The sequence below is a fragment of the Myiozetetes cayanensis genome, unplaced genomic scaffold (assembly GCF_022539395.1).
Source record: "Myiozetetes cayanensis isolate MyiCay16 unplaced genomic scaffold, myiCay2020 scf1, whole genome shotgun sequence".
Taxonomy (NCBI): Eukaryota; Metazoa; Chordata; class Aves; order Passeriformes; family Tyrannidae; genus Myiozetetes; species Myiozetetes cayanensis.
The window spans coordinates 115,286,905-115,301,176 of record NW_026086604.1 but is presented as its reverse complement, the minus strand read 5'-3'; the positions used below and the strand labels follow the sequence as shown (position 1 = coordinate 115,301,176).

General features: G+C 37.3%; 1 protein-coding gene across 5 annotated transcripts in view; it reads right to left on the bottom strand.

Moving 5' to 3' along the window:
* The window catches only part of TBC1D5 (TBC1 domain family member 5), a 315,237-nt gene that overhangs the window by 35,047 nt on the left and 265,918 nt on the right, over window positions 1-14,272 (bottom strand). For 3 of the 5 annotated variants that reach the window (XM_050307600.1, XM_050307606.1, XM_050307614.1), the window contains 2 exons: window positions 12,058-12,117; window positions 7,009-7,172 (listed from right to left, as the gene is read on the bottom strand). In XM_050307600.1, coding sequence (XP_050163557.1) covers window positions 7,009-7,172; window positions 12,058-12,117 — 224 coding nt within the window. The remainder of the gene's footprint in view (window positions 1-7,008; window positions 7,173-12,057; window positions 12,118-14,272) is intronic. The other 2 variants (XM_050307620.1, XM_050307625.1) reach the window with 1 other exon arrangement.

The window sequence follows — 14,272 nt, the reverse complement described above, 5'->3', positions numbered from 1 at the left end:
GAAAGAAGGGATGGAAAGAAACCTCTTCTGCAAGCAGACACAGGACGCGGGAGACTTACCTACCTGCTGACTGCACAAGCCCACTGCTGGCACTGCACCGCGGGACTGCCACAGTGAAAAACATAAAAATCTGCAAAATCCATGGAATACAAAAGGCTGTGCATAAGTGACTGTGGATGGCTAGGCAGTGAACAATTGAGAAAACAGGCAGTAATTCACTTTGTAAGTGAATAGATGAGAACAGAAAGAGCTGTAGGGTACTAGAAATTATCCCTTTGAACAGAAATGCTGATAAAAGGTTTCTCTCTGTGCTGCTGTTGAGATTGTTGACTTAAGAATACTGGAATACTTCTTCATAAATAATAAAACTGATATATTAATTTAGATAGTATGACTGCAAGTATTTTGGAAATAGTTATAAATAAACACATAGGTGATCAAGAATCCCATTTACTCCATTACTCCATTATCACTTCTGATGGGCTTTCTGCCCATCTGGTACACACACTGCCAGCCTTTAGGACTGCATAAGTCCACTGTGACAAATGTAAGAGAAATGTGAGATGGGGAAATAACCTCACCATTCTATGATTTTCGAGCTCTCTGAAACAATGTGGTAAGTACTGTTGAGTGCAAAAGGATTTGGTATGGATATGGAATGATTAATACACAGATATTTCACAATGAATAAAGTTCATGCTGTATTTGGTTGGATCTTACTGGAACGGTTGATTAGGTGTGGGGTACTTACGTAATTACGCTGCTTCATTTTGCTGCCTGAATGAGCTTTTTAATACCCACACAGTTCAACATACATACAGACCTTTATGAAGGACTCTCAAAGTACACCTTTTGTTAAACTCATACTCATTTAAAATATATTTAAGCATCAGCTGTAAAATAGTTTCGTTAAATCTTCCTCTGGTCAGGCTGGGTGTATTTGACCTTTTCTGTGATTTCTAACATGACTGAGGATGTAGATCAGAGCAGGATCATTTATTTAGGGCTTTTAGAATTTTTAATTACATTGTTTGGAGCTTAAGGAGGGTAAAACTTAAGTATGATGATTATGAAGGGACAGTAAATATACACCATTTATACGACATTGTTAAAATAACAGATCTATAAGCCTTGATGTTTTTATTGGTAATTGTTTGATTTAACAAAACACAGACAACAGTAAGAATCAAGCTATTAAACACATACCCACAATCTATTTCAGCGGGAAAAACATCTTCCAAACACTGAAACCTTTTCTGCTCAAAAAATCCCCAACTAAAACAATGGTCTGATTTAGAGAGATGTTTCTCATCCACATCCATTTTTTTGTTATGAGTTCGGTGCAGGTCTCTCAGTTCTGCACAGAAATGGACAGTAATTTTGTGGTGTTATCTTAAAAGAGCAGGATGAAGAGATGAGATTTCTACTGAAAAGGAAAAAGGGGCAGGTCAAACTATCAACACAGATTCTCAGATATGTTTGTCTTTGCCACTGGGATGCTGAAACATTAACTTCATGATTACTGTACGGAAAGAGGACGCATAGAGCAAGTCCTGTACCTGCTGCTGGTAACACGATTGCATCACACCTCTCGTCTCTTAAGTCACTTTGATCCTTTTGTAAACATTGCCAATGGTCTCATTAATTCATGATTTTGGTAATTTTTAAATTCTTCCTGATAGTTTCATAGGGCTGCCCAGTAATGTTTAAAGTCTTCACTGCCTTCTTTCAAGTGGTATCATTCTAATTCGCTTCTGTGCAGAAGTTACTGGCAAGTGTTATTCAGCTGCACGTATCTGAATCTTTGGTACCAGAGAAAGATAACAGTTTGCATTGACATTTTTAAAATCTTCCAAATGGCCCCACAGATCTGCTCTGTATACATGTTTATTGCTTGTAATATGACAGAAAAAGCACTGCAGAGCCACTTGGGTTTTTATTCATCTTTTTTTTTCTAAGCAATTAACTTCCCATTTTTATCACAGTACAGTTTATTTTCCCTGAAATGAATCACTCCAAAAAAGATAAGGAGCTTTAGGATTCAAAGCTGCCACTCATGCATACAGCTGTCGTTTTACTAAATTATAAGAAACTTGCAAGTATTTCTAATAAAAACTATAAAAGGCAACTTATTTTTTCTTGTACTGTTTTCAGCTCTTTCATTTGAGTTACAGGATGTTGTGTGAGCCTAAGGAAGGCAACCAAGAAAAGAATCACACTTCCCAAATATCTCAGAGGTTTTTCTACTAACTCTGTTCATGTGACCTGTCAGCATCTGAAATTTAATATTCTATTTATCTAACCCTAAAATTAGACAAGTACTGAAGTACTAAATAAATTGCACTTTTCAGGTGTCTGAATTGTCCTATCACATCAGAATAAGGAAGACATATGTCCTCCAGTATTAACTGCAGTCAAACATTAAGGCACTAAAGTTTGTTTAACTTAATGGAAGTGAGAATAATCAAGGTCTTTAATTTTAGGCCTAAAAAATCCAACACACTGATCAAAGAATTGGCTGCTGTACACAGACACTAACTTATTCTGGGCACATTTTATGATGCCTAACTAAAAGAGGACATTTCATCACTGCATTTGTATTTCCAAATAAATGTTTGGCATTGGTAAGTATGAACTGACAAGCATTTTGCTTAAAACATTTTAAAGAGATTTTAATAATAACAGTCAGGGAAAACATCTATGGGAATAAAAACCAACTCCAAGATGTGTACCATGTACAAAATGCATGTTCTTTTTTAAAGGAATTTTTGCACACATGATTTTTTTGGTGTGGTTGTCGAGTATTTATTTTATTACCTCTTTGGGTTTTGTATACCACTTCTCCTTGAGCAGAACTGTCACGTTTAATGCTTAAAATCAGGTTCCTAGATCAGTAAAGCAGATGCCTGCCTATTTAATTGAAAATAATGGCATACATTAATTTTCTAACCTGTGGGGGTACTCATAACTAACTCCAAATCAGTCAGACTAGCTACGTAAATCACAGACAGTAACAGTTGTTTATACATGCTTGTGGGGACAATAGCATATGTTGTCAAATTTGATTTAATTAAAAAGTCTGTGCAATCAAAACCAGCATGATGCATGACACTTTTGTTCAGGATATTCTTGCTAAGAAATGAGGATTCTGATTGGCCATGTTTGTCAATTATTTTAGTAAAGAAAATAAACTGCTACAGATTTTCCTTAGAAATGCTTCCTTCTTGGAAAATTTTTAACTAGAGTATTTTCCAAATGGATAACTTGATTTTTCTTAACTTGAAACCTTTTATGTAGAAATTTACTTATAAAAATACAGTTTCTCCAAATTAAAACTTTCTTTTCAGTCAAACCCATCTTTTCCTGTGGGGTTCTTTTAGTGGAAGTTTTAAAAATGTTTGTATTGTTTGGCTCAAAAGTTTCCTCTCTGGCACATCTCTATGCCTGAAAGCTATTTACAGAATATTCAGCCAGAAACTGGGACCAGCCAACCATACTTGCCAGAATCAACGTCTAAGCAACTTTGCTATTTGTTAAAGAGTGGGGTAGACTGTCTTCAATGGTTGATGGAGATGTAAACAAAACATAATGAGAAATAAATGGACCACAAATGCACCCTTATTTCCCAATTCCGTGGAAGAGGAGAGGGCAGTAGGCATGCTATGAAATGAAATTTTCTAGGACTTTATTCCAGCAAGGCTGACCCAGCCAGAAGATAGCAGGCACTAGAGTGCATTACAGATTAAAAACTCCTGTGCTTATTTATGGGAAGACAGCTCCAGAAACTGCAACTTAAGTTATTCCTGTCAGAAAGCCATAAGGGATACAAAGGGGTAGGGCACCATCTCAGTGCTGAGCACAAAACACTTTCAAACACATTTGGTGGACCTCATGTTAACACAGAGCTGAGTGTCACTCAACAGTAATGTGAAAAACACCAGGATGCCATGGGCTGCCAAAACATGATCTGATATTGTGCATTCAGCCCTTAGGCTGTAGATTCATTTCCTTAACTAAATAAGAGGGGACATCTGTTTCTGACAACAGAAGTAAAAAAGTCACTCCACTGGTCTTTGCATTTGAGGGGAAAAAATATGTAGAAGAATAATATGACCCAAATGCTACTACCTTAAGAAGTTGTTAGTATGAGAAATGGACACATCCTATTCCTGGAGGCAATGAATCAAGTTAAATATCAATTTTGATCACAACTCTCACAGAGAAAGTCCAACTTGTTGGACTGGCTTTAGGAAAGAAAGAATTTAGACATGTCACATTTAAGCTTATCCTCTCACAGAATCCCAGAAGGGACCTCAGAAGCTCATCTTGCCCAACTGCCCGCTCAAGAAGGGCCACCTAACATGGGTGGCTGCTCAGGATTATGTCCAGATGGCTTCTATCTCCAAGGATGGAGAATCCACAACCTGCCTGGGCAACCTGTGCCAGTGCTCAGTCACTCTCAGACCAAAAAATGTTTCCCGATGTTCATACAAAGCCTCCTGTGTTTCTGTTTGTGCCCATTGCCTCTGGTCTTGTCACTGGGCACCACTGAGAACCTGGCTCTGTCCTCCCTTCAGTACACATTGATGAGATCTCCTCTGAGCCTTCTCTTTTCTAGGCTGAACATTCCCAGCTCTCTCAGGCTTTCCTGGTAGGAGAGATGCTCCAGTTCTTTCATCAACTTTATGGTCTTTTGCTGGACTTTTTCCAGTATGTCCATGTCTCTCTTGTAATGGGGAGCCCACCACTGGTCACAATACTTCAGGTGTGATCCACGACAATGACATTCCTGTTCATCCCATGACACTGTTACAGTAATGCCCTCTGATCTGTGAAAATCACTTTTTTAAACTCCATGCTGAAGAATGTGTTTTTATGTATGTACTGCATTTTCACTTTGCTTGGAAAGGGCATTAATTAGAAACACAGGGATGAAGAGAAAACGGATCCTCTTCTACCTGTTGCACCAAGAGTTAACTGATTTAAAAACATCTTTTTATAAAGAAATTGATGCATGGCAATATTCCAACAAAGGTAATTTCCCCAATACCTAACAACATAATCTGTATAATTATTAGATTAAAAATGTAAACCAGTTCAATTTGCTAAATCGAAGATGTGAAACATTATGTTTTCAAGCATTCTGCCTCCAAAAAACAGCTGTAAATGAAGCAACTGTAAGACTAGAGAATTCTGATGCAGCTATTTTGGGATTTCAAGAAGGACTATGGGATTTTCTACTCTACATGGAAAACAAGGTATCATGAAATTTACAGGAAAACAAAAACCAAACACTGTCTTGAGCAACAGAGAACAGACTTAAACAAACCTTTTCCTCTTGGATCTGCTACAAATTCAATTTTCCTGTATTAAAGGTCAGTCAAAAACTGAACACCAGAAAACAGATTTTGGTAGCCTGAACCCTTTTCTAGCTATTTAATCATAAAATGCTTCAATATAAATTACATATTACAGTTCAAAGAATTCTTTTGAAAATGTATGCCCTGTTTATCACGATTACTAATCCACTGAAAATTATCATAAGGACAACAAATCTGTTCCAATGAGTATTTTTTTGTCCAATATTCTTGATGAAAACATTAATATTCTGATTTTGGGAAATTATTTACCTGAAAATCACAATGATCATTAATGGATTTTAATTGAGTATTAATATTATAATGGCAAAATCTCCTGTCTCCTATTAGAGAACTAAGGAGAAGACCAAGTTCTGGCCTGGATAAAAGTTGCAAACGAAAGCTGGATACAGATCTCATTAATCACATAAAAAGAAAAGTTGAATACTGGTATATTTATGTTTCTTCAACTCGTGTGGACAAGCAGAGAGATATTAAGTTGTTGTTTTAGCTTTAAATTAAATTCAACATGTTTAAAATGGTCACAAACCAAAATTATAGCTTCGTGCTGACTAACCACAAAACACAGCTTGTCTTTAGACAACATTAAAACATTTGGAACAAGAATTAAACACTCTCATTCATGAACAAAAACTGAACAAAGTTGCACATAGTTGTGCATTTCATTAGAACATTTTGAATATCAACTTGAAAACATGATGTGACTACTAATAAAGATCCTGCTGTTTAAAATAAAAAATGCTTAGATGTTCAGATTAAATTTCTGTGCAGTGTTTAGCTCTAAACACCTGAAGAATGCTGCAACATTGAAATTTGGCTATTACAATTCCTATTTATTGAAATCAATAGGAAGTTATATGAGCAGGCATTTATGAAAAAAGAATGGAGAGAACCACCATGCCTTCACCTTACATAAAATACAACTTGTTTCATCTACAACATAACAGTTTTCTAATCAGCAAAGAGAGACAACGGGAAATGTGTCTACAGAAAAAACAGGAATCCTTGTGCTCCATGGCATATGATGTTTATCAAAGTCGTGCTCCTAAAATATCTTTGCTGGGATGAGAATTTCTTTGGAACATACCCATGATAAGAGCTGATTTTCTTGGATGAGAACAACCTGTTTAAATATTAGCTTCTTGTGACCAAATGGAAGGTCAGAGCTGTGCAAGAAATAGAACTGTGACTGCAGACTACAGATGCTATAGACACTGGGAACCCTCTGATGTATTAAGGAATTTCAGGGACAACAGATGGACATGTTTGGATCTGCTGAGCATTCAAGCTTCCCACTGAACTGTTTATTAACTTCAGGACTACTAAAGTAAAAGTCTAACAAAGCAAATAAACTTACAGGACTTCTCTCCTCTTTCTCAGAGGCAACAAACAGGTGCTTTCACAGTTTAATTTCAGGTAGGATTATGGGATGGAAGCCATAATGGAGATGTCACTCAACAAAAATGGTTGAAATAGCTTATTTCTGCTTTGGCCATTAATGTGTGTTTAGGCAAACACTTCCAAGTGCAAGTGCTCAGTGCATGGGAGAAATGAGTATCTCTAACAAGTGATGAAGTGTCTCTAAGAAGTGATGGCATTAAAATAGGTTAAAAAAATTAAAAGAACCCACCGACTCTTTTCTGCTCATAGTTTTGCTTTGGGAACGAGAGCGGGAGATGGTGCTGAAAAAGGAATCCTTTTTTGATGCAGACAAAGGTGGAGATCCTGTAAATTCACGTCCTCCAGACAAGCTCTCTATGCTTGGAGATGAACTGATGTTTTTTGAACTTTGGCCTGTAAAGCAAGTATAAAATAATAAAAAGAGTTAATCTCTTTTCCCTGCAAATATTTCCTTGTCTTAACTGACATTCACCAAGATTCAGAGACAACACAGAATGAAATGTTGAAGTGTGTTAGCATGCACTGAGAGACTGAAGGACTGTTCTCACATGGAACTTTAATTTTTGTATGAGAGAAGACTACAAAATCTCAGTGTATACACAGATACATACACAAACACACACTATCAAGCATATATATGTGTGTGTGTATATATAGAAATGCATATATATGTATATATGCGTTACATTATATATATATACATACATATATATAAAAATACCATCTCAGCATATATCCCTATTATATCCACACACCAAAGACCTTCCTGCAGCATGAGCAAAGTACCATCTCATAGTAAAAAAAAGTCTGATCTCATCAACACTACAATGGAAATAGTTTTTTTCTCTCAACAAATAAACTGTGAAACTTGGCAAAGAAGGCTATGAACAAGAACTTCACATTCCAATAATGGCTGGACACTGAAGATCTACAGCAGGAAAAAGTAAATCACGTTTGGGAAAGAATGTAAGCTCTCACGCATCAAATTTTAAGGCCATGTCCACCTAGAAGACATTTTGATGAAGTTTACTCAATAGTTACTTATTGACATTTCATGGAGTTTTTAAAAAGAATCTAGGATTGTTCATTGACATAGCAAAAACATCCGAGTAGAAGCCTCGGGTGGTTCACCATGACAATGTATGCAGTCACGCAATCTTTGAGAAGGACCATTTCTTCCAATTGAGGCCCACAAATTATTTTTAAATATTCAAATTAAATTTTTGTTTCCATTAGAAGAAAAAAACAGAAACCAGTGTGTCAGTTTTCATTAACTTTCATTAAGAAAATTTTGCTCTAGGACAGATGCTAGTTTTAAAAAAATCTTTCTATCGTGTGTATGATGAAGTCAAGCTAGAGTGATTCAATGAAATTCTAGAGTTTTCCATTCTGGAGAAAAGTTAAATACCACAAAAAACTAATGCTCAAGAATTCTTACTGTCTCTGGTTTGACAGCTATTCTGGTGAATCTGTTTATGTTCTCCCTTTCTCCTTTCCTTTGTTTCTGGTATGCTTTCATGCTACCATCTAAAGCATCAAGTATGATCCTCTGCAACTAAACCATTCACATTTTCCTGAGGGAATAAATACAGATTTATTTGAAATATCCTCTTTGAAAAAGACTGTTAAGTGCAGAGATTGAACCAGCAAAGAATAAAACATCACATATTTATCACAACAGACTAGAAAGGACAAAACCCAAGAAAGGATCTGGGTTTAATATTCTCAACATTTTCTAGAAGAAAACTGTCATATAAACTGCTTCCCACCTTCTCCTTCATTCTTTGTTGCCTTATTCTGATCACCTTTCCTTATGATGCTCCTATTTTTTTGTCCTGCTTCTCATGCTTCTGTGGACCTTCCTGTCTGCCCCCTCCTCTTCTTCTGATCCCTCCACATTGCCTCTTCTTCTGCAACTTCCTTATTCTTCTTTCTTTATATATTCTTTACTTCCCACCAAGTTCATTCAACTGCATTTTTCTGCTTCTTCCCAGCCCTCCTCCAGTCACTTACTACCTACCACTTAGCCTGAACAGCTTCCTTAAAAGTGCAGGAGATGGAGGCTGAACTCAACTTTTGCCTTCACATTTTATAAAGAAATGGGATATGCATTAATCAGGTATTTTGTAACTAGTTCTACAGATGCAAAAGGAGAAAACACTGCATTACAAACAGCAGAAATAATCCAGTCACAAGGAAGTTTTTAGAAGATTTCTAATTTTAGGATAAAACCATGTCACTTGGCAACACCATTATCCTTACAGTTGCCTTTATGTAAGAAGGAGACTTTTTATGCATTTCATAGTGGCAATTTATAATGGAAGTGTGGTTCTGCAGCAGGTAAACTAAAAATAGTCTTGGAACAGATGGAATCACATATTTTAGCAAATAAAGCATTTATAAAAGCAATTCATACAGCTTAGTCAGAGCAGCCAATAAAAACGCTAAACACACACACAAAAAAATCTATTCAGTGGACAGAGTAAAGTTAATGAAAAAATATTTATTATGTATAAATCAGACTAAACAGCCTCTCTTTCCAAACCTAGTAAGAAGAAGATATCTTCCACATAGGATCAAGACTAAAAAAATCCAAAAAACAGTTAAAAAATGAGCAATGTGTATTTTCCACATACTCTTCACTGCATGGCCTGCAGTTAATGCACTTCAACTTGCAAATAAGCAGATTATGTGATAAAAGCTCACAGATAATATTGAAAGAAGGATATCTTAAATATATTTTAGGAATCCAAACACATGAAATAATACAGTTTGGTAAAACAATGGAAAAAATTATCTGTAAAGATTTTTTCCTAAATTCTGTCTTTCAGCTCTAACAAAAAAAATGTCCAAAATATAATAGGAAATTGAAAACACAGAGAACTGTCCTCATGGCCACTGCAAACAGCTACACTTCAAAAGATGGGTCACAGTTTAGAGGGACAAAATATGCAACTACTTACATAACCAAACCAGATTTTGTGGATGGAACACACAACTGTCCTAAAAGGGAATTTGCTCAAATAACAGCAAGAGCTTTGAACAATCTGGCTTTATGGCCTAAAAATATATATAATAAATGTGAAAAATAAGAGCAATACAAGATACAGAACCAGAGGTCATAAAAATACTATACCTGTATGTTTTATACCCAAGTAAAAAGAAAGGTTAGGATGCACCTGATTCTTCTGCATGAATAAGAAAATACGGGGAAGTTATCATTAGGAAATACTAATTTTTTATTCTGAATCCGATCCCATGAACAGTGCTGGGACATGGATTATTGGAGGATGTGATTAAGAATTAAGCAAGAACAGCAGTTATGAATAATTACAGTGCGTTGCAAGTCATAAAGTAGAATTCTTGGATTGTGATTGGCTTTTCTAATTTCTAGAGGAGTCAACATTTTTACAACTGTAAATAAGAAAGCTGTTTTCCTTAATTCAAAAAAACCAAAACCAAAAACGTCATCTATGATTTCCCCAACACAGAATTCTGTTTAATGAATCACAGAATATTCTGAGTTGGAAGGGACCCACAAGGATCACCGAGTCCAACTCTTAAGTGAAGTTGCTGTAAGAACATTTAACTGAATCAACATGTTGCTTCTGAAGTCCCTCAGATGTATTATGTATGCACCGACTTCTGAGGCATTAACAGTCCTCACTTAACTCCGGAAATAACACTGTAGCACCAATGCAGAGATTTCAGGATCTTCAGAGAATGACACAAATGCCATTTGTACCTTCTCTATTGTATGTCTTACTGATCCTACATCTTTCTTAATAAGCAGCATGGTACATTCTTCTCACTCAACAGCTTCACAAGAAGGTAATTTCATAGAGTTCCTAATTTAGGATTATTGCTCAAAAGAAAAAAAAAATCTGCTCATTTTGTTAATCTCAGATAAATACATTATGCCTCCTTAAAAGAAGATTAGAGAAATCTAATCTCTGAACATCTCTGAGCATATACCAGAAGGTCCTAATACCTATACAAAACAGGCTGAAGAAACCCCAAAAGTATGGAAATCAAATATGTGCTTATGAAACACACAGAACAAATATCTAAGGATCCCTGACATACGCAGTAGTTAGAACACTTTACTGTGTAGGATGTCTCAAAAATATATACGTGCACGCTAAAATGCATAAATAGTTCACAGTAATGATGCATAGGATTTCATACACTAAAAATACATCCATTTCTGAGGCAAAAAGAGGCAAGGTTACATCCATGTGCTGGCTTCTAAGTGGCTCACTACTTGCCAGTTGCTAATGATCCTGGGGATGACTCCAGAGTCACAAATGCTCTGCCTCAAAACCATTTGGAAAACTACAGAGTGGTAGTGGCAAAAGGGACAGATCTGTTGGTATTGAAGGGCAGTGGGTGGAGAGAAAAGAAGGAAAATTTAAATGTAATGTGATCAGTAATAAGACCTTATAATCCAGTTAAAGGTGTTGAGAGGCGTGGAGAAGACTTGCAATGAAAGTGGGCTTCAGGACTTACTAAGTTTGAGTAAGTTATGGGGGAGATAACCATGAACTTTGGAGGTCCCTACTAAACTATATGAAAAAATGAAAGGAAGATGCACAAAAGGCATATAAGAAACTGATGACTCATTCTATTTGGTCCCTACAGAGAAAAAGAATAGCTTTCATAGTTATAAGGAGAGCAAGGACAAGAATACCAAGAACATAAGTGCGGCACTATATATAATTCAAAACCATTCAGATCAGCTCATCTATTTGCCATAGTCAGGATGTAGGGTATTAAAATTTGCAAAAAGAATGAGATGAGTATTATAGAACTTTTCAGATAAATTAGTTTCCCTTTTCCTCCTACAGTGAATTTGGAACAAAGGCTTCCAGTACTTTTGAAATCCATTCAAACCCTCTCATCGCACAAATCCATATGCTTTTTATTTCAACCAAGGCATGTAAGCTCCTCGTCGGACAAGTGCATTAAAGTAGATGCACGGCTCAAAATACCCGCCTCAAATATAACAAGAGGGATGTAATGCAGCTGAAAGGGACACTGATGGTGGAATCGTCCCCCATGCCAGAGTGTGAAATGGGCTACAAAGTACAAGCACAGACAGGTTTGTAATGCAGACAGATGCTGGCGCGCAGCGGATGGAAGTGCAGGGACACACACACAGGCACGCAGCGGGCCGGGGAGGATGCAGCGGAGCCGCCGCTCTCTCCCTACACAACAGTGCCGCTCGGTGGACGGACAATGGCAGTGATCGCGGCCGCCGCGGCGCCCCGGGGCCTACCTGTGAGGGCCGGGGGGAGCTGCTGCGCCGGCCCCGGCGGCGCCGCCTCGCCCGCCTCGCCTGGCAAACAAAGAACAGCGTTAGCGGGAGAGCCGCAGCTTCGGGGGGTGCAGCCGGAGGACCCTGCTTTGAACAAACAATCAAAGCCACTTTGTTGCTGGTACTTGAAGGCTGACGGGGTCATTTTGCTATTTGGGACCATCAGAGAGAATGGCGGAGGTTGGAAGGGACCGGTGGATGTCACCTGGTCCAAGCCCCCTGCTCAAGCTGGGTCCCCCAGAGCACATTACCCAGGATTACGTCTTTTGAGCATCTCCAGTGAGGGAGACTCCACAACCTCTCCGAGCCATCTGTCATAGTGTTTGTCACCCTCCCAGTAAAGAAGTTCGTCCTTGTGTTCAGGTGGAACTTCCTGTGCATCAGTTTCTGCCCATTGCCTCGTGTCCTATTGCTTGGCACCAAGCAGAGCCTGTCTCCATCCACCTGGCACTGTCCCTTCAGATACTTAATACACATTGATGAGGTCCCCTCTCTACTCTTCTCCAGGCTAAACAGTTTCAGCTCCCTCAGCCTTTCCTTGTAAGGGAAGTGTTCCAGTTTCCAAATGTTCTCTTTGTAGCCCCCCACTGGACTTGCTCCATGAGCTCCATGTCTCTCTTGTACTAAGGAGCCCAGAATTTGTATCCTTATTGCCAACAAAATTTCATAATTTCCTAAGAAGATGTATATTTATATGTTTTTAAAAATGGAAAACATTGCATTTGTCAATCTGGGTTTTTATTCCTGTAATTTTTACTCGGTTCTACTATCAGTACGGATAATTTCCTTATCCTTCTAAAAAAGCATACTCATTTTCTAAAGACAGTTCATAAATAATTCTAAATAGGGAGATCATGTGTTTAGGGCATATTTGTTGACCACGGAAGTTCTGTCTGTGTTACAACAAATACCACAGTAGTATCAACTCATAAAAACAAGCAGTAGCCTGGTCACTCTTTAAATTGCTGATAACAGTTTTGGCAGAACTTCATCTTCAAACTGGTCGTCTATCTTGTGATAAAACTTCACTCAAATCAAAAGCCTCTTGGGTTTCATCATGAAAGGACCTAGAAGAAAAACTGTATCTGGCACTATCAGGGAAGAAGTGAAAAAGAAATGCTTTTTTTTCTGGCAATACATTGCCATTTGGTAATTAAAGAGTGTCCAGTTTCTGAATGATCAAGCATCCAGCGGAACACAAAGGGTAACAATTCTGCTTTTTTTCCCACAGTTTTCCATTATCAATATTTTTGTCTTTCCAAATAACAAATTCAGCTGATAATCCAATGAAGTCAAGATTTGAATTCGACTTTTGTGCCAATGAATTACTTCACTGTGCATGATCAAAAGAATATTTTAATTCCTTTTCTGTTAGCAGGCTACCTTGCATAAGTAATCAGCAATGATACCCGATCTTCTTCTGTGCTGAGGACAGGCTGAATGGGATTAATACATTATTAGGAGGAACTGAATTTCCAATTAGGTGTCTGAATACTTCGTGTAACTGTGATTTGTAATGCTGAAGACTCATCTAGAATTACAGGCTTGCAATTATGTGATTTTTTTTCTCTCAGTCTCCTGTTTTTCATTTACATTATTTAAATTATATCCATTTTTTTTCTGATAGAAATTCAGCAAGTATCAAAAGTTTGTAATGAGAAATAATTTCAACTGATTATGTAAACCAACCATCCCTCATCTGGGGTACAGCAGCACGAATGATACCTGTCACTGCTGCGGGTTTGTGAGTGGTAACTCTGTCTAAACAGAGCTGTTAAAACTGGGATAAAATAATTTTGCCAGTCCTGCAAGATATTTTGTTACCAAGGACTTCTTCACACTTAAAAAAAAAAAGATCAATTAATTTAATCTCTTCAAATTTATAACTCTCTACATATTAATATAAATTATCAGCACTACTTGAACATTCAAAACCTAAAAGGACCAATACAATATGAGAAAAAATGGATGACTTATGGCTTGATTCCTCTTAGATTTACAGCACTTCCACCTGTTATACTGTCCAACTGAGCATCTGTGAGTGTTAGATCAACTGGAAATGCAAATGTCTATCAAATGCCTACTTCAGCTAAATAACCAAGCTCCGGGAGGTTGAGTAGAGCTGAAAACACAGCAAAGAACAAGAACATAAGACAATTAGTGACAGCTAGTTAGT